General features: G+C 39.9%; 2 protein-coding genes across 5 annotated transcripts in view; both read left to right on the top strand.

The window, feature by feature from the left end:
* LOC124879068 (oocyte zinc finger protein XlCOF22-like) overlaps positions 1 to 19,541 on the top strand; it is a 53,444-nt gene that overhangs the window by 22,763 nt on the left and 11,140 nt on the right. The gene's annotated exons all lie outside the window — the stretch shown is intronic.
* LOC124879076 (gastrula zinc finger protein XlCGF28.1-like) lies at positions 1,448 to 14,352 on the top strand. Of its 3 annotated transcripts, XR_007040947.1 has the most exons (5): positions 1,448 to 1,702; positions 7,440 to 7,979; positions 10,817 to 10,890; positions 13,661 to 13,786; positions 13,956 to 14,352. XR_007040947.1 is itself a non-coding variant. In XM_047383385.1 (4 exons), the coding sequence occupies exons 1-3, from the start codon at positions 1,534 to 1,536 to the stop codon at positions 10,876 to 10,878; spliced, it is 771 nt and encodes a 256-aa protein (XP_047239341.1). In that variant the 5' UTR covers positions 1,448 to 1,533; the 3' UTR covers positions 10,879 to 10,890; positions 13,661 to 14,352. The 3 variants fall into 3 exon arrangements, 2 of the variants coding, with proteins under 2 accessions (XP_047239341.1, XP_047239338.1); XM_047383385.1 differs by having other exon boundaries at positions 13,661 to 14,352; XM_047383382.1 differs by lacking the exons at positions 10,817 to 10,890; positions 13,661 to 13,786; positions 13,956 to 14,352 and having other exon boundaries at positions 7,440 to 9,265.

Genomic DNA, 19,541 nt, shown 5'->3' with positions numbered 1-19,541 from the left:
GTGCAACAAATAAATATAATATACAAGTTTTGATTTTTGAAAGGAATTACTGAAATAAATAAATTGTTTCATGATATTCTAATTTTATGACCAGCAGTTGCATAGGGAGGAAAAACGTTTTCACAGCACTGTATCTTGCCTGTTTTAACAGTCGGCGAGCTGTTTATGAATTCTTGGAGTATTTTTAGTTGGCTGGCCACTACTGTAAAGGTTCACCACTGTTCTATGTTTTCTTCTTTTATGGATAATGGTCTTAGAAATAAATAAATGCCCAATTCTTAGAAATGGCTCTGTGACTCTTTGTGACTCTGGCTTTGTGCGGTTTGTCTTTTGTTTCATTCAGCTGCAGCATCAACCTCTTGGAGGCGGAGCTAAGGAGGCCGCACCTGGTGCACCTGTTCCCAATCGAGACTCATCCGAGCTGCTGGATACAAGGAGCTACTTGGCCGTCATTCAGGGAGTGTTCACCTTAAGGGGTTGTTCCAAGTAGTTATGGCGAGATGAAATTTCTTGAAGCACTGAGGTTTTCCATCCAATTGCTCGACTCATGAGCCGAGGCATCAAGATGCTTCACTTGCTCTACTGTACCATCAAGTGGACAATTAATGTAAAACAGGCAAGGGGATTATAATGACATGGATTTGTTGTGTAAGGCTTTAAATTAGAAAATGAATGGTGTTTGTGATGCCAATAAATTTCGAATATAGTCTCAGTGTGAACTTAATCTGTTTTTATTATATAATGGCTGGATCAAAAGGAAAAGTGGAAAATATAGAGTCGTTGAGAGGGTGAGCCTACCCCTAACCCCAAAATGGACTTATAAAACTATATTCCTCAAATGGGAATAGAAACCAGGCAACGGAAATGAGAGCTGTGAATCTTAACCACTAGGCTTTGGAGGACCAATCCTGCCATAATTAAAAATAAATACAGAAATAAATACATACAAATATATTAATTTGATGTCCTTTTATTTCTTATGCACTGATATATTTCCCCTTTAATATATCCCTGTTATAAGTTTGTACCCAATGGATTTTCCTGAGCCCATATATGTCCCTCTTTGTTTTTTACATTACTCTGTCTCTGTATTTTTTTTCCTCCTCAACATGCTGCTGGAAATTAAATACGAACAGAGCGGGACTGAGACAGATGCCAATTTGCTAATGGTGCACTGCTTGCAGAATGAGGACGAAAAAACACATGACTTGAAAATCTTAGCATGGTGAAAGTTACCTTTGACTTAGTTGACATCTTAAAAAGAACTCAAGAAATGTTTGTTAGCAATATTTCTAGCAACATCTAACAACGAAAGACCTAATGAAATGAAAGTAGTTGGTTTTTAACATACTTGGATAAAAAAAATAAAAAAATCAATTCTGACCCCAACTCCTGACCAGTTGGTGGCGGTAATGCACCGAATGGCTGTTTGCCAACCGCCAACAATCCGAAGAAGAGGAGCCGAAGAAGAAATAAATAGCTTTAGCTTTCCTGCTGTTAGACAGTAGTTTGCAGATGGGTTTGTAGATAAACATGACTTCAGTTCAGCCCCAGAGAGAGATGATGAACGAGCTGTTAACTCCTGCTGAAGAAACATTTACTGAGTTTAAAGGAATCATCGTCAAGACCGAGGAAGAGCTCGATGGTCAGCACAGACTGCTGGATTTCAGCCGGATCCCCCTGATCATCTTACACCGAATAGGTACGAAACAGCAGCGATGCTAATGTTTTACTGATGGGACAAGTTAAAGATGTTGGGGCGACGCTGAACGCAGAATCTAATTTAAAGCGCTGTTACACCAAACTTTTCCTGGCGATTAAAAAAAAAAAGTTTATTAAATAACTATTAGGAAAAGGAACCACAACCAACCCTGTAATATAAATACAGAATTACAACAATACCAACAATCATAGCACTAATAATTTAGATATCCACATCATGTGTGTGAGATTTATATACATATTGTAATATGTCAAGAACCAATAAAAAAATAAATGAAAAAAGGAAAGAAAAACAAACATCAATTAAGAACCCAAAATAGAAGAGGACTAAAGCAACGAAGAGAGGTTATAACAGTTAGCTATCATATCAGAGTGGGTAGAGCTGATGATCTTTTTAAGAAAAGATAGGCGCCATTTATTTTTTAACACGCCAGTCATTATTTGAAAATCAATTGCTTTAATGTCTGCATCTTTTAAAAAAAAAGTGTTTTATTGTATCTCCTTTTTTAGTATAATGTGTATTTCTCCTGATGAGTTGATGAAGTTTATTTATTTTCTTTATATTTTTTGCGGCACTAGTGGCCTTTATTTTATCATTTTATGACAGTAAGCAGACAGGAAATGGTGGAGAGAGTGGGGTGTGCAGGAATCGTACATGGGACGCACGCTCGAACCCCTAACATTTGGAAATATGGACAGGAAGTATGCAGGGCATATGAATATGTTTCTGTTTTGTTGAGTATTGTCCTTCCAAAGATGGTCAAGCTGTTGGCAGTTACATAATATTAATTTGAATTTATCCCTGTTGTTTTCAACATTGACACTAATGCTAGCTATTTTTGTTATCCATATTCCTTTGTATTGAACTTCCAGTTTGACTAGCATGTTGTACAGAGAGGGTTGTATACAATCAAGAACACTCATTAACTCATATTTATCTAAATTTATATTTGAACCTATATCCTTGGCCACAGTGCCTGCCTGGAAACCCAGTCCTCATGGGTCAGGGATTCTTCAAACCAGATCCTTTCTTCCTTGCAGATCTGAGACGACTTTGTTTGCTTCTATATTTCATCTCTCACACTTCTCTTTGCAGAAATGATTTTTTTTCTGTGTCTTCTGATGATCTCCCCATACGTCTGTTTAAATCCTCAGAGTTATTTGCCATGAGGTGCCATGTGCCCCTTTCCCACTGGCTCCACTTGGCCCTCTTTGTGAGCGTTTCCATTACTGTTTTTTCCATACCAGTACTTACTTTTTTGGTCCCTGCTGCTGAGCAGGTTTGACTGGGGCCGAGTAGGAACTACATGTGACGTGAACAGACTGCCGTTCACTGATTGGCCATGGGACCAGAAGAAATTAGAAAGTTCACGGAAAGATAGAGCAGGGCTTAAAATTAATAAAACTCAAAAATATTAAGCTTCACAATGGCCTGAGCCATTATAATATTGCTATTTATACATCATAAACCATGCCTGAAGGCTGAAAGGAAAGAAAAAGGACACCATGGCAGCTTTCTTGATTACATGCAGGCGGGGTGTTGTATTTAATGACATCCTAAAGCATGTAAAGCATCTAAAATCAGCTGTTCGGAAGCACAAACATTTTCATTCAGCAGGAGGAGGGAGCAGGCAGAGAGCAGCTGCCTGTAATCAGACTGCCTGCATCGGATCAAACGAGAGGAAGACCCCGCTGAATCTGTGGAGCACAAATATCTAACCTAAAACTAACATCACCGCTGTCAAAAATCTGTGGTTTTGCCCTTTAAAGTCCTTGTCCTTGTTATTGCCATGACAAAAACCTCATCATAAAACTCAAAATTGTAACTATCAGGCAAACTTTGGGGCAGTACCAGTCCAGACAGCTTGTGACAAAGTGGTTCAGTTTGTGTTTACCACTTTTCCCTTATTCTTATTTCTGATTTATTTACTTTCGGTAGCTGGTCATAAAGCTTAAATTTAAACATTAGTTTGCAAGTTTGCTTCACTTACTATCCCGGGTTTGTTTGTGTTAGCATTATGTTGCAGTTTCCATCTATTTATATGTTTGGGTTAAAGCTATTACTTCTGGACTATTGGTTGAATTTGTTTATTTTGTTTCAAAGTATATTCATGGTATTTGTTTTCCTTTTTATTCCCCATTGTTTGTCATAGTGTTTCCTGCTTGAATGGCTGGATGATGTCATTGATTACCTTGCTGGGTTCTACCAATTACAGGGTTTTCTTTGGAATATTGCTTTGTTTGTTTTTCTTTAAAGTAACTTTTGAGTTAACTTCTATTACATGGTATATTTTGCAGATCCTTTCATTATGAAGATGAGTTTGTAAATTAGATTAGTAATTTTGTTTTTCTAGTTTCTTGAGTTAGATTTTGTTTTTGGTTTTTTTCCTGTCTAATTGTGGCTTGGTCCACTCAAGCGCAGGTGTGTTGCCAACTGGCTATACAAACCAGTGAGTGCTTGGAAGCTAAAAAAGAGTGGTCTGAGTCAAAAGTAACAAATAAAAAGTCAACAGAAGAGTCTGAAACCGGTGGCTGATGCTGTTTTCTTGTTCACCTTGCTGCTCCTTGACAACACTACTTCACACAGCTGTTGCTATCTGCTTCTCCTGCCACACCCCTCACATTAAACCCCCTGAGCCTTATAAGTGTGGTCCAGATAATTATCCCAGTGGATCATTTTATACATAAAAAAAACAAAACATATATAAGACATTCTTGCATATACAACAATACAAATATTTGTATTTTGTTTATTTATGTTTTTATGTTCTATTTATTTCTTTAGTTTTGTATCATTTCAGGCACATTACTTTAATGTGACAATGTCACACGGTGATATTAATAGCAGCACAGCACACTGCACTGACGGCTGGAGGCGGGGCTTCAGCCACCATAACTCCAGCCATCAGTGGGTCAGTGGAAACGCAACTGGTACCGTACCGAGAAGAGCGAGATTAAGTGGAGTAGACCCGCACTGTCTAAAAAGAGCGAGTGGAACACTCAAATAACACATCCTAGATCTGAATGAATGAAATATTCTCATTGAATACTTTGTTCTGTACAAAGTTGAATGTTCTGACAACAAAATCACACAAAAATCATCAATGGAAATCAAATTTATTAACCAATGGAGGCCTGGATTTGGAGTCACACACAAAATTAAAGTGGAAAAACACACTACAGGCTGATCCAACTTTGATGTAATGTCCTTAAAACAAGTTAAAATGAGGCTCAGTATTGTGTGTGACCTCCATGTGTCTGTATGACCTCCCTACAACCCCTGGGCATGCTCCTGATGAGACGGTGGATGGACTCCTGAGGGATCTCCTCCCAGACCTGGACTAAAGCATCCACCAACTCCTGGACAGTCTGTGGTGCAACGTAACGTTGGTGGATGGAGACATGATGTCCCAGATGTGCTCAATCGGATTCAGGTCTGGGGAACGGGCGGGCCAGTCCATAGCTTCAATGTCTTCATCTTGCAGGAACTGCTGACACACTCCACCCACATGAGGTCTAGCATTGTCCTGCATTAGGAGGAACCCAGGGCCAACCGCACCAGCATATGGTCTCACAAGGGGTCTGAGGATCTCATCTCGGTACCTAATGGCAGTCAGGCTACCTCTGGCGAGAAATGCGACCCCACACCATTACTGACCCACTGCCAAACCAGTCAAGCTGAAGGATGTTGCAGGCAGCAGATCTCTCTCCACGGTGTCTCCAGACTCTGTCACGTCTGTCACATGTTCTCAGTGTGAACCAGCTTTCATCTGTGAAGACCACAGGGCACCAGTGGTGAATTTGCCAATCCTGATGTTCTCTGGCAAATGCCAAGCGTCCTGCACGGTGTTGGGCTGTAAGCACAACCCCCATTTGTGGACATCGGGCCCTCATACCATCCTCATGGAGTCGGTTTCTAACCGTTTGTGCAGACACATGCACATTTGTAGCCTGTTGGAGGTCATTTTGCAGGGCTCTGGCAGTGCTCCTCCTGTTCCTCCTTGCACAAAGGTGGAGGTAGTGGTCCTGCTGCTGGGTTGTTGCCCTCCTACGGCCTCCTCCACGTCTCCTGGTGTACTGGCCTGTCTCCTGGTAGCACCTCCAGGCTCTGGACACTACATTGACAGACACAGCAAACCTTCTTGCCACAGCTGGCATTGATGTGCCATCCTGGATGAGCTGCACTACCTGAGCCACTTGTGTGGGTTGTAGAGTCCGTCTCATGCTACCACGAGTGTGAAAGAACCACCAACATTCAAAAGTGACCAAAACATCAGCCAGAAAGCATCGGTACTGAGAAGTGGTCTGTGGTCCCCACCTGCAGAACCACTCCTTTATTGAGTGTCTTGATAATCACCAAAGATTTCCCTCTGTTGTCTTTTCCATTTGAACAACAAGATGTGAAATTAATTGTCAATCAGTGTTGCTTCCTAAGTGGACAGTTTGATTTCACAGAAGTTTGATTAACTTGGAGTTATATTGTGTTGTTTAAGTGGTCCCTTTATTTTAAGCTTGAGATCTTGCTGGGGAAGAAAACCCAAAGGATTTACTTTTCCGTTTTGAGACATTTCTGTAGTGTTGCTCCCCAGGTGTGAAAAGTCCAACAGAGTTTTTTCCAAGGAGTCGAGCTTACCTCCTTGTTTTTGTTTCAGTCAACTACCAACGTTTCTTATTTTTTCGCTTTTTGCTGAAGGAGGAGAAGCTGACCGTTTCTTCCATTCTTACTTTTCTCAGGATAAAGTAGTTTAGAAGTAAGGCGACCTAGGATCGTCACTGTTTTAATTTAATGTGTTTAACTGTACGTTGCATGCAAGGTTTTATTGAGTGCTGGATACCTGCACTGTCCTTGAGTTCTGACTCGATGTGTTTTAAACTGAGTGCTCCTATGCAAAGTTTTATTGAATGTTGGTGCTTTTGTTGTGTTTTGAAAGTTAATCTGTGTTGTCAGACGGCATTCCCTAATCAATTCATTTCAGTTTATTTATATAGCGCCAATTCACAACATGTCGTCTCAAGGCACTTCACAAAAGTCAGGTTCATACATTCCAATTAATCCTAACCATTGAACAGTGCAGTCAGATTCAGTTATTTATTCAAATTGGATAAAAAGTTTTTCTGTCTAATCAGCTGTGAGTTTAAAGTTGAATTATTGAAGTTATTTGAAGTCCGTGGTCCGAGCTCTGTTCCGAGCTTGTCTCATCCCTTTTCCCCCTGCTGGTTCCCGTGTGAGTTTTTATGGTCGTTTGTTCGAATCAGTTCACCATTAGCTGATAGCGTCTAAGAGCTAAGCTAACATCTGCTGATCTCAACACGTCAAACAACGATGAACAGTGATGAGTCTTTGTACGGGTATAAAGACTCATCACTGTTCATCGTTGTTTCCATATTCCAAGTTAACCAAAAGCTTTGATTATTTCCACCTTCATCCATAAATTGCTAGTTTGATCTCCATTAATACTCAGTGTGCATTATGTATACATTGATCAAGTTTTGCATTTTACTCTTGATTGTTAGTTTACCCCTTTAGTCTATTAGTGAGTGTTCTAGTTAAGTGAAAGTTTGTTTTTTGTATGATTTTGGTTAGAAATTATGATTTGACGATGAATTATGATTTTGAGTTATAATTTTCAATTAATATTTATAAGCAAATTATCATAATTGCCTGACAGCGTTCTTTTACTCACATTGCTAAGCTTTTGTTTTATCTTTTTGTCCAGATCTCTCGCAGTATTATGTCTGTAAAGAGGAGGGGGTTCTTACCGACCTCAGCAACCAGGAGGGGAACTCCACTTTAGATCAAGATGAACCGGAACCTCTGCAAATAAAACAGGAGCAAGAGGAACTAGAACATCAACAGTTCAAAGTAGAAGAGGAGCAAATCTGCATCAGTAAGGATGAAGAGCAGCTTGTGCTGAAACAGGAGACTGATGACATTTTGGTGATTCCTTTTAATGTGCAAATAATCCACAAGGAATCAGAACCAAACTGGAACCAACTCATCTCTCAGGCCTCCCCTGAAGATGAGAACCGGGATCAGGAAAGAAGCAATTCTGAAGACACAGGAAAATGGAGAAAAGAAGAGCAGAAACAAAGGGAGAGATGCCAGAAAACCAAACAGCAGAGAGGAGCCGGTGATGGTTCAACACAGAAAACGCAAAAGAAAACTCAACCAGACCAAAATACATATTCCTGTACAATTTGTGACAAAATCTTTTCTACAAACAGTCACCTGACTAGACACATGAGAACGCACACAGGTGAGAGGCCTTACTCATGTGTGACCTGTGAAAAAGGTTTCAAAAAAAGATCTCATTTAACACGTCACATTAGAACTCACACAGGCGAGAAGACGTTCACATGTACAACCTGTGGGAAACGTTACAGTGACAGAGATGGTTTAACTTATCACATAAAAACTCACACAGGCGAGAGGCCTTACTCATGTGTGACCTGTGAAAAAAGTTTCAGAAAAAGATCTCATTTAACACGTCACATAAGAACTCACACAGGCGAGAAGCCTTTCACATGTTCCACTTGTGAAAAAAGTTTCACTCAGAAAAGCCTTCTAACAATTCACATAAGAACTCACACAGGCGAGAAGCCTTTCTCATGTGTGACCTGTGAAAAAGGTTTCAGAAAAAGATCTCATTTAACACGTCACATGAGAACTCACACAGGTGAGAAGGCTTTCTCATGTGTGACCTCTGAAAAAAGATCCTCTTCAACACGTCACATAAGAACTCACACGGGTGAGAAGACGTTCACATGTATAACCTGTGGAAAAAGTTACAGTGACAAAGATGGTTTAACTTATCACATAAAAACTCACACAGGCGAGAAGCCTTACTTGTGTGTGACCTGTGAAAAACGTTTCAGGAAAAAATCTCATTTAACACGTCACATGAGAACTCACACAGGCGAGAAGCCTTTCACATGTTCAACTTGTGAAAAACATTTCACCAGTAGAAGCAATTTAACTGTTCACATGACAACTCACACAGGTGAGATGATGTGATGTGAACTTAATGGTGCTTGGTAACTTGCTGTTTAGAAGGCAGAGTATTTACAGCTGGATCACATTTTTATAATGTAACAGCTCGGTTAAAAAAACCATTTCAAACAAGCTGAAATACTTAAAGTGGACCTTCTTCTGACAATTTTCATTAATATGTGTCTTAATTAAAATGGCCATTAATACATGATTGTTCCAAGTAAGATATTAATAGTGTGTTTTAAAGAAACAACGGGTTAGCATGTTTTCAGATGTCTACTGCAGCAACCTTTTAGTCTTTGTGTATGTTTATGTTTTGTTGTACTTATACTGTGTTTTGGCTCTGTTGATGAAATAGTGAATACATATTAGATGTGAATGTATGGACTGGTAGGCTACAGATTAATTTCCATGGGGATTCATTCTGAATTTCACTCTAAATATCTCACATTTTACCATTATTTTTCTCTTGGTTTCTGATTCACAAAGGAAATCCAACTCAAATTCAAAAATACTGTATTAATTTAAATGGAAATAAAATGATGTAGCTCATATTCTGCAGGTTTCTTCAAAGATCCGTTGTAGATGCTGATGGCTGTGGGCAGGAAGGAACTCCTGTAGCGGTCCGTCTTACAGCAGATCGGAAAAAGCCTCTGACTGAAGACACTGTTGTTGTAGGACAGTCTCATGAATTAAGAATCATTAACATTAGGATCAATTAAGAATCAATTATCCAAAACAGTTAGTGGTTTCTAATCCAACAATTTACATTTCCCTAAGTATTTAACAAAAAATAAGGAATGCAAATTAAACAACATTAAGAATCAATTATACAAAAAGGTTGATTTTTAATTTAGGAAATCATTCTTTAAAATATTATTTTATAACAATAATGTTTTATTTACTATCTGATTTTGCATTGTGACTGTTTGAAGACATGCCAATTGTTATCCTTAATTAGTTTAAAAAAATAATTTGACCTCAAGATTATGGCACGGTATCAGTGCCAAAATTAAGATTATTGGGCACCCAGTGGTGGCTACTTCCTTGTTGCAGGATTCTATGTCTATTCCAAAGCCAGCTATTGATCTGATTAATGATAGGCCGGTAACTGAGCGGCTGGCACTGGTAAGAGAACTCAGTTGCGTAGCGTTGGAGAGGCTGGTGATAGCTTTGGAGAGGCTATTGACTAGCATGCCTAGGCTGGTCACGAAGCTGAAGTTGGCGTCCGATTGCAGCTTCGATTTCGGGAAACAGTTGAAGGGCAATTCCAACTCATTTTTCATTACATTGAGCATTTTTAATCTGCTCCAACTCAGAAACTACTGTATTTATACCTGGACTAGATTGTTGGACACTAATAGAAGAATCTTATAAACACAGTTTGAGATTTGTGGAAGGTTTATTTGATTTGTGAAAGTTTAATAAAGGGCCATATCAGTGCTTTTTTTTGCATCTTGACTCCAGTGCTAACGCCAGTCTCTCCAAAGCTAACGCAAGTGAGTACTCTCCTTCTCATTTGCCATTGCCAGCCTATCATTAATCAGATCAATAGCTGGCTTCGGAATGGATATAGCCTCCTGCAACAAGGAAGTAGCCACCACTGGGTGTGCAGTAGTCTTAATTTTGGCACTGATACCTTGTTTCTTAGACATAAATATCCACATTGATCTGCCATATCATTGCATCATTTATTGGTTCCCATTAGTTTTCTTTATTCCTTCCTTTTGCTAGGTAGTTTTATTTCCATTCTTCTAACCTAGTAAATAGTTTGTTAATTTAAATATGTTTAACTTGGAGTTGAATGGTTTCTGTTAATAAATTATTATATTTTGGAGAAAAGTTGTGAATTTATTCTATACGTGTTTAGAGTTTGCTGTTTAAGAATGCCACTGCTCAAATCAGTCTTTCATCTATTGTTCTAATAGCATTGGCATCTTGGGCTAGTATTCCCAGAACAATAATTGACAGACTGAATTGTTATTTAATTACATGTTAAATTATATATGCAGTCGAATTGCACAACACTTTAATGCTATCTTAGATTCCATGGGCTTTGCTCAAAATATCCACAGACCTACTCACTCTTCTCTTCATTCTCAGGACCTTATGTGGACATGGCATTGAGAGTGAACGATTGTGACCCAGGGTATAAATACAGCTAAATATAGCCTATGGTAAGAAAACATTACACATTTTCTACAGGATATCCTGGGCCAAAGGTAAGGGTGGTCACAAGGTTAAAAGACACAATAAGCAATATTTTAATGTAAAAGGAAGAAAGGCTATATCAAAGGGCTATGGTGGCCTTGGGAAATACTTCACTGATATTTGTTAAAACTATTCAAATAAATTGGACTGCCTTGGGGGAAATATTAACATAAATAAAAACACCTAAGTGCTCCCCAAAGCAAACACACTCACGCAAAACCCTGGTGAACATAAATAATTAAAATTATTCTTCAGCTAGTCTCTCAAGCACTAAAAACATCTTCAATCCCAGGGAACATGTTCACCCACTGAACAGCTTGGAGGGCTGGGAAATTAAAATATTCTCTGTAGAACACAGAAAATTAAAGGGAATTAAAATCCCTAAAACTCTAAAGCAATAACCAAAACAAAATAATAACTGAAACAACAGAAACAGTAGCCGGCCAACCTACACAAAAAAATGATTCAGGTTAGCCCAGCACCTTAGCCAAGAAAAACGAAATAATATGAGAAAATAGGCTTTACTTCCTGACAGAGCCGGTCAATATGCACTCGCTCTTTTGCATTCCTCCCTCTAAAAAGGTGTGGATCCTTAAAGAATCAAAAGTACCAGTTAAAATAATAAAAACAAAGCTTCAAATAGAAACATGTTAAAAACATACCTTTACTAGGGAACCAGTAGTAAGCCAGCATGCAATCTGCTGCTCTCGCCTTGTTCTACCTATTGTTAAATCTAGGCGCTGATCTACCTGGTTCAGTAATGAGCCAGCTGCGCTCTGCAGTTTTCACTGTGTCGATGCCGTCTCCCACTTTATCCGGAACTGGGTTGCAAGGGCAGCAGACTCCGCAGAGACGCACAGACGTCCCTCTCCCCAGACACCTCCTCCAGCTCCATAGGGGGAAGCCCATGGCATTCCTAGGCCAGCCGAGAGACATAGTCCCTCCAGCGTGTCCTGGGCTGTCCCCTGGGCCTCCTCCCAGTGGGATGTGCCTGGAACTCCTCCTGGGGAAGGTGTCCAGGAGGCATCTGGTATAGATGCCTGAACCACCTCAACTGGCTCCTCTCGATGTGGAGGAGCAGCGGCTCTACTCTGAGCTCCTCCCGAATGGCCAAGCTCCTCACCCTATCTCCAAAGGAGTGCCTGGCCACCCTGTGGAGGAAGTTTATTTTAGCCGCTTGTATCTAGGATCTCGTTCTTTCGGTCATGACCCAAAGTTCATGCGCATAGGTGAGGGTAGGAAAATAGACAGACCAGTAAATCGAGAGCTTCGCTTTTCGGCTCAGCTCGCTATTCACCACAAAAGGACCGGCACAGTGACCCCATTTCTACAGCTGCCGGACCGATCCATCTGTCGACCTCCCACTCCATTCTCCCCTCACTAGTGAACAAGACCCTGAGATAATTGAACTCCTCCACTTGAGGCTAAAGCTCCCCTCCAACCTGAAGACGGCAGGCCACCCTTTTCCGGTCGAGAACCATGACCTGTTCTCTGCTTCCACCAGGGAATGCGAGATGGCAGGATTGAGGAGATCCTTGAAGTACTCTTTCCACCGCCTGATAATGTCCCCAGTCGAGGTCAGCAGCTCCCCACCCCCACTGTAAACAGTGTTGGCGAAGCACTGCTTCCCTCTCCTGAGGCGCTGGAGGGTGTGCCAGAGAAATTTTCTGCCTTTGGCTTTCAGATTTTACTGCTGTAATATTTTCTATTTATGAACTTTAATCACAGAAACTGTTTTTCAGTCAACTGACGTTCGACCGGAGTTCTATAATTATGTAACACCATCGTTGCACGGTGCTGCTCTCATCACTTCACAGCGCCTGCTTGATGCGCTCTGCCAACTAATGATAGTGTGCGCTATGTGAAGCAAGGCTCGTCTGTCACCATGTCAACAGATTTGTACTCAATATTTATGAAGAAAAATTTTTTAACATGAGATACTACCAAAAGCTGCAAAGTTAGGGATATTTTTCTATAAAATTTAAATGAATAAAAAGTCAAAAAGAAAACAATGTAAACAACAGTAACAGATGTATACATTTTTAAAAGAGCAATTTTGAATTGTACATCCAATTAGGTGTACAATAAGATCATGTTTTAAATAAATATGATTTACCAGAAGAATGTGTGCTGGTTGAGGTGAGCTCATGTTTGTTTTAACCACAAGATTCAAAGTATTTTTTGGGACTTAACTGATAAACCAAAACAAGCAAAGTGGTGTATGATTATGAAGTAGAAGGATAAAGATATGTTTGCAAAATTCTTAACAATACAAATCATAAAAGTCTGCTGTGCGTTTGAATGCAGCCTCCTGGAGTCAGTACTGTATACAATCACGTTTTCCTGCAGTTACAGCTTGAAGGCTTTTGGGGCATGCCTTTATCACCTTTCACACTTACAGAAGGTTTTCTTTATATACCTTTTTGAATAAGGAAAAGACCATAGTCAAATACAAACAGAAGTAAAGAAGGACAGAAGAAATTTGTAAGTGTGGAAATACCTTTCAACAGCACTGTTCAACAGTTGGCAGAGCTGTTGATGAGCTCTTGGAGTAATTTTGGTTGGCTGGAAAGGTTCACCACTGTTCCATGTTTTCTTCTTTTATGGATAAGCATCTTAGAAATGGATAGATGCCCGATCCTTTGAAATGGCTTTTTGACTCTTTCATGGTTCTGGAGTTTGTTGTTTTGCCTGTGTGGTGTTTATTTTCCATTAAGCTGCAGCATCCACCTCTAGGGGATTGAGCTACACCTGGTGCATCTGTTCCCAGTTGAGACTCATCAGAGCTGCTGGATATAAGGAGCTACCTGGCCATCATTCAGCACCTGAGTGATCACCCTAAGGCGTTGTTCCAAGCCATCTGTGAGTCTTCAATATGTTTTCCCCTAAACAGCCAACCTGTCATAACCCTGTTCCTTCCATGTTCTATTTGTGAAACTACTGTTGTGAAGTTCTCAAGAAAATCTCTCTGTCAACATCAAGAATTCTAATTGCAATATTTTTACTGGATTTTTTTACCCATTCTCCACAGCCATGGAATCAGTTGGTTCCTGTTCTCACCTCCTCAGAAAATAACTCACCTCTCCACTATCATCATCTTCTAGGTGGCCGTTAGTACTCTGAACAACGCCCTCCATTCTTCCATTAGTCACTACAGGTGTTTCTGCTCTGGTGCCAAAGAGTGATGATGACCCACAGGTTTATGACAGCGGTTGTGTTATTACACTGCTGACTCTGAGAGCAGATTGCATGTGCTCAGTTGGCTCCTCTGAATGGCTGTGCACAATTAATCCTTCTTTTAGAGTTCCAGGGGTGAGAGGGTGGTAAAAAAGGATGAGGATGAGAGGAAAGGAATATAATTTTGTAGAATAATAAAAAAAAAAAGTTGGATAAATGAGGAATGCAGAAAGGATCAGGAAAAAGGAAGAAATTATTTACGACTAGATTAATTAGATTAGACTTAGACTTGGACATACTGGATTAAATGACCTATTTCAATTCGATATGACTGTTGTGTACAAAAAGAATCAATGGAGTGTGGTGTGGTGGTGCACTGCTAGGAGTATGAGGAAGAAAGACGACACCTGACTGAAAATCTTACCAAGGTGAAAGTTAACTTTGATTTAGTGGACCTCTTACAAAAGAATTTGAGAAAAGACTGTTATCAATATTTATTGCAACATCTAACAACGAAACACTTAAGATAAAATTGTTGTTTTTTAACAACTTGGATACCCTGATAAAAACATCCTTTCTGACCCACCCTCCTCACCAGTATGTGGCGGTAATGCACCAAATACCTGATTGACAAACCGTCAAATATCCGAAGAAGAAGGATAGCAGGAAAAAGAAAAAAAAAGAAGCTTTAGGTTTCCTCCTTTTAGAAAGCAGTTTGGAGACGGGTTTTGTGTTTTACGTAAAAAATGTCTTCAGTTCAGCCCCAGAGAGAGATGATAAACGAGCTGTTAACTCCTGCTGAAGAAACATTTACTGAGTTTAAAGGAATCATCGTCAAGACCGAGGAAGAGCTCGATGGTCAGCACAGACTGCTGGATTTCAGCCGGATCCCCCTGATCATCTTACACCGAATAGGTACGAAACAGCAGCGATGCTAATGTTTTACTGATGGGACAAGTTAAAGATGTTGGGGCGACGCTGAACGCAGCATCTAATTTAAAGCGCTGTTACACCAAACTTAGTTTTTCTTGTAACTTTATGAGAACAAAGAACAACTAACTCAGTAAATACGAAAAGACAACAATACTACCAGTCATAGCTATATTCATTCAAATGTCCACATCGTGTGTATGAAACTTATATACATTGGTTAGTATGACAAGAAAAAATAAACGAAGCGAAAAAAGGAAAGAAAAACACAAACATGCATTAGTAAAGAAACCAAAATAGAGGAGGGCTAAACTAATTTAGAGATAACAGTTACTTTATCCTGAGGTTTTTCATTTTTTGTGAGTGAGCATCTTATTATATGAAGTGATTTTGAAAACTCGCCACAATAGTTAAGATCAGGCATACCTACATTTATGTACATATAACATTAAAAAAATTATGATATTGTTAGCAAAAAATCATAACTTTACATGGGGCTAAAGAAGTTACAATTGGCTGAGGACATGAAATGTCTGCTGTGAGGCAACAGCAGGAAGGAATTCTGGATCTTGTGAAGGAGATTAAGGAGCTGCACATTCAGAATGATTAAAGGATATTGTTTTTGGGTTCAGGGTGGCGTTCCTGGAGCAATACATTCAAATAGGTGATGTTGTCACCTGACTTCACATCAAACTCGCTCCTTCACTCTGGTAGGGAGCGCTTACAGTGAGGGAGAATCTAGAGATGGGGATGTCCGTTCCATAGAGCAACAGGTGGCTTTTTGCAGGGCAAAGCAATCGGGCTGGACTGTGGCAACATTGAGGCATGCCATCCACTGTCAAAAAGGAACGCTGAGAAAGACTTCTCAGACAACAAAAGATTGCACAGTTAAAGCATAAACCAAGGTAGAAAACTAAAAAGTTTAGTTGGTCAGATGAGTAAATGGAACTCCAGAAGAAGCTAAGGTAGTACTCATCAGAAACATGGAAGAGGTGGACAAGAGTCAATAAACATCTTAATGTGGACCACAAGGTTATGAAAACCTCACACAACCATGACACGCTGTAAAAGTAAACATTTATCTACAATATGTGTGTATATATATATATATATATATATATATATAATAATCATCTTTATTGGTCATAGCACATGTTCATTACAAAATTTGTCCTCTGCATTTAACCCATCCCTTACAGGGAGCAATGGGCTGCCATTGTGCGGTGCCTGGGGAGCATTCTGGGGCTAAGGGTTTGCTCAGGGACCCAGTGGTAATCTGTGGGATTGGAACCTGGCCCCTTGTGTCCCCTCTGGAACACAAACCTCCTGTTTTAACCACTAGGTCACCACTCCCCTATACACACATGTGGGAGGGACAATAGCTAATTGGGCACAATTTGGACATTTTCATATGGGGCTTTTCTCACTTGTGTTGCCAGTTGTTTAGACATTAATTGCTGTGTGTTGAGCTATTTTGAGGGGACAGCAAGTTTACACTCTTCTACAAGCTGTATACTGACTACATTGTAACAAATTGTCAATTCTCCAGTGTTCTTCCATAATTGGCTATGTGCACAATATGGCGACCACTAACTTCCGGTCAAAGGTTGTGAGGGCAGGAACCTCCAGGTAAACGTCCCTGCCATTCAGGTTGGATTGTTTTGATAGCAATCAGTGGAAAGAAATAGGTATGTCAATTGTCCAGAGGAAAAAACAATGCTATCAGCGTGTGAGTGGATTGTCGCTACACTGTTGTGTACCTTGATGTTCGTGTTCCTCAGGCTATAATTCTAAAGTTAGCTTTCACAGCTTCCCTGCTGATAATGTAGCACGTCAGTAATGGCTAGTCAAAATCCGGAGGGATAACTTTAGTCCCAGTAGAGACACACGGGTATGTAGCTGACATTTCTTACCCGAGGATCTGATAGATACACCGGGGGGGAGGAGATTGTTAAAAAGGGGTGTTATTCCCATTTTTTTTTGAGTGGAACAACTACTCGTTGCCTGAGAAAAGACCCGGTGTGTGGGACCGTAGGCCTCGGGAGGAATCTGCCGCTGCAGATCCGCATGTGGACCCTTCTGAATCGGAGATGGTGTTTGTAGCTCCTGATCATGATTACTGTGTTTCACCGACAACCGGAGTAATGGCCAACGAGTTACAGATTGAAAATGCGGCTCTGCACAAGAGAATTGAACAGCTACAGAGCCAAATGGAAGGACTGCAGCTGTGGATCCGTTTTGGTTTGGAGCGTTTTGCAGGCTCAGACGACAAAATCAGGTTCTATACCAGGTATGTTTGCATTTTTGTGGGCTAATTATGCTGTGTTAACATATTGTGCATTGTACTGTAGTATTCTGTACATGCATTGGCTCAATGTAAAATATATATATATATATATATATTAGTCCTCGTCATTCAGCTTAACAGCGGGATTTACAATAGGTTATGATATCAATTACTCCATATATGTTTTATTTCCACAGATTTGCTTCATACAACCAGTTCCAATGTTTTTGGATGCTTGTGGAGTCTGCCATGAAGACCAAGATGATTCGGGCCACCAATACCAAGGCCTCCATAGCTGGCTCTGACAGATTTCACACATACACGGTATGATGATTATTTTGTAGGTTAGTGTTTGACAAACAGGTCTGGAGTAATCCATGCAGTGTGGTCAAAAAAGCAATAATTAATGTGCAAAAGGACGATATCCATACCCACATGTATTTTTAGCTGCATTTCTAATATTCTTGTGTTGTGATATTTAATCAATGCCAGTTTTAGAGCTGATTGAGATTGAAGCTTTTTGATTTTACTCCCTTCTAGTGGAGTAACTAGGAACTACATGTGATTATAGTTGACATAATGAGAAAACCACATTTTTATAAAATTTTTTATACCATGAATCACCCTCTGAAAATGTCTTTTCGAAAGCATTTATAAACAGGTGTTTGTAGAAGTTGTATTGTAAGAGTTGTATTTTAATTTTTGTGCAATATGTTTTTGTGTCTTTTCTTGTTTTAAAGAAATTTCCTCCTATTGATGAGCTGTTCCTTTTCTTGATGTACCTGTCCTTGGGTCAGCCACACAGAGATCTTGCTGAAAGGTTTGGCATTCACCGAACAACTGTAAGCAGGATCATCATTACATGGGCCAACTTTCTATACCACCTGCTTGGAAGCCAACGCCTCTGGTTGCCCAAGGAGGTGGTGCATGCTCGATTTCCAGCAGAGTTTGCTTCATACCCCGACACCCAAGTAGTGCTTGATTGCACTGAAATCTACTGCCAGACACCATCGGATCTCTTATTGCAGAGTGAGGTGTTTTCTGCATACAAGTCCCATTCTACACTCGAAGCCATGATCGGCATGGCACGTCATGGTGCCATCACATTTGTCTCTGCCCTTTTTGCTTTATCCATGAGTGATCGTGAGATCTTCAAGCAATCAGGCATAATCAATGTATTAGAGCCAGACATGGCAATAATGGTTGACATGGGCTTTCTAGTTGACAATCTGGCTCCCTGCAAAGTATATAGGCCAGCCTTCCTCTCAGGGAAAAATCAGATGAGCCCACATGATGTTCATGAGACTCAGTCCATTGCTCGGCTGAGGGTCCATGTAGAACGCTGCATCAGGAGAGTGAAGGAGAACAAACCTTTTGACCGCGTACTACCAGTGTCCATGTGTGGGATCATTGATGAGCTCTTCAACGTGGCTTGTTACCTGGTAAATTACCAGAATGGGCCCCTCGTGAAGGCATGGGCAAGTTAAAGCAGTAAATACAATGTCAACAGTTAGATTTTCAGATGTTTAATGAAATGGTATAGATTTAAATGAGATGGCAAAAAGATAAATGTGGGTGTTGGTTAATTTTGTTTCTCAAACTGTTAAATGGCTTTCTTCAGGTGAAATGTTCAATTAAAATACTTTGCATAACTATGTTTCCATCCTTATTCAATGAGAACATGCTGTGAAGATTTAACATTTATATTCATCAGTTTATTTTCTTTAATCTCTTTACATTTAAACTTGCATTTTGAATAAGAGATGTTTATAAGAGCTTTTCAAAAATTGGCTCTTTAAAACCCCAAACACTTCTCAATTAACATTGCTTATAGTTAACAAGTGGAAAACAGTTGAAAAGAGTACCATTAATAAAATACTGTTGGAACAAAACAATTCATGGGATGATTGATGTTGATGCAATGGTGGTGGAGGCGGGGCATCCACGTGCCAATACAAAATAATCTATGTACTGGAAAAGTAAACATAAAAGAAAAATGATCAACCTTTTCTCTAATTGTTTGACACACACTAAGGTCCCTATAAATCCGCTGGACAAGAATGTCATCCTCTGCATAGACTACAAAATCGCACCACTCCATGCCTGTGATCAGGAGCTGCCCCTGCACCTGCCAGTAGTAACAGTGACTTGACAAACGTTTCATTGTGCCATTACATTTTCTTAAGTACTTACAATCAACATAACTTTTAACATTGGGACATT

The sequence above is a fragment of the Girardinichthys multiradiatus genome, chromosome 13 (genome assembly GCF_021462225.1).
Source record: "Girardinichthys multiradiatus isolate DD_20200921_A chromosome 13, DD_fGirMul_XY1, whole genome shotgun sequence".
NCBI classification, from domain to species: domain Eukaryota; kingdom Metazoa; phylum Chordata; class Actinopteri; order Cyprinodontiformes; family Goodeidae; genus Girardinichthys; species Girardinichthys multiradiatus.
Note: the sequence above shows the minus strand (reverse complement) of the source record. Positions and strands in the feature narration are given on the sequence as shown.

Coding starts and splice junctions, on each gene's coding strand:
- LOC124879076 (XM_047383382.1), top strand. CDS start 1,534: ATGACTTCAGTTCAGCCCCAGAGAGAGATGATGAACGAGCTGTTAACT. Junction 1,703..7,439: donor GATCATCTTACACCGAATAG/GTACGAAACAGC, acceptor CTTTTTGTCCAG/ATCTCTCGCAGTATTATGTC.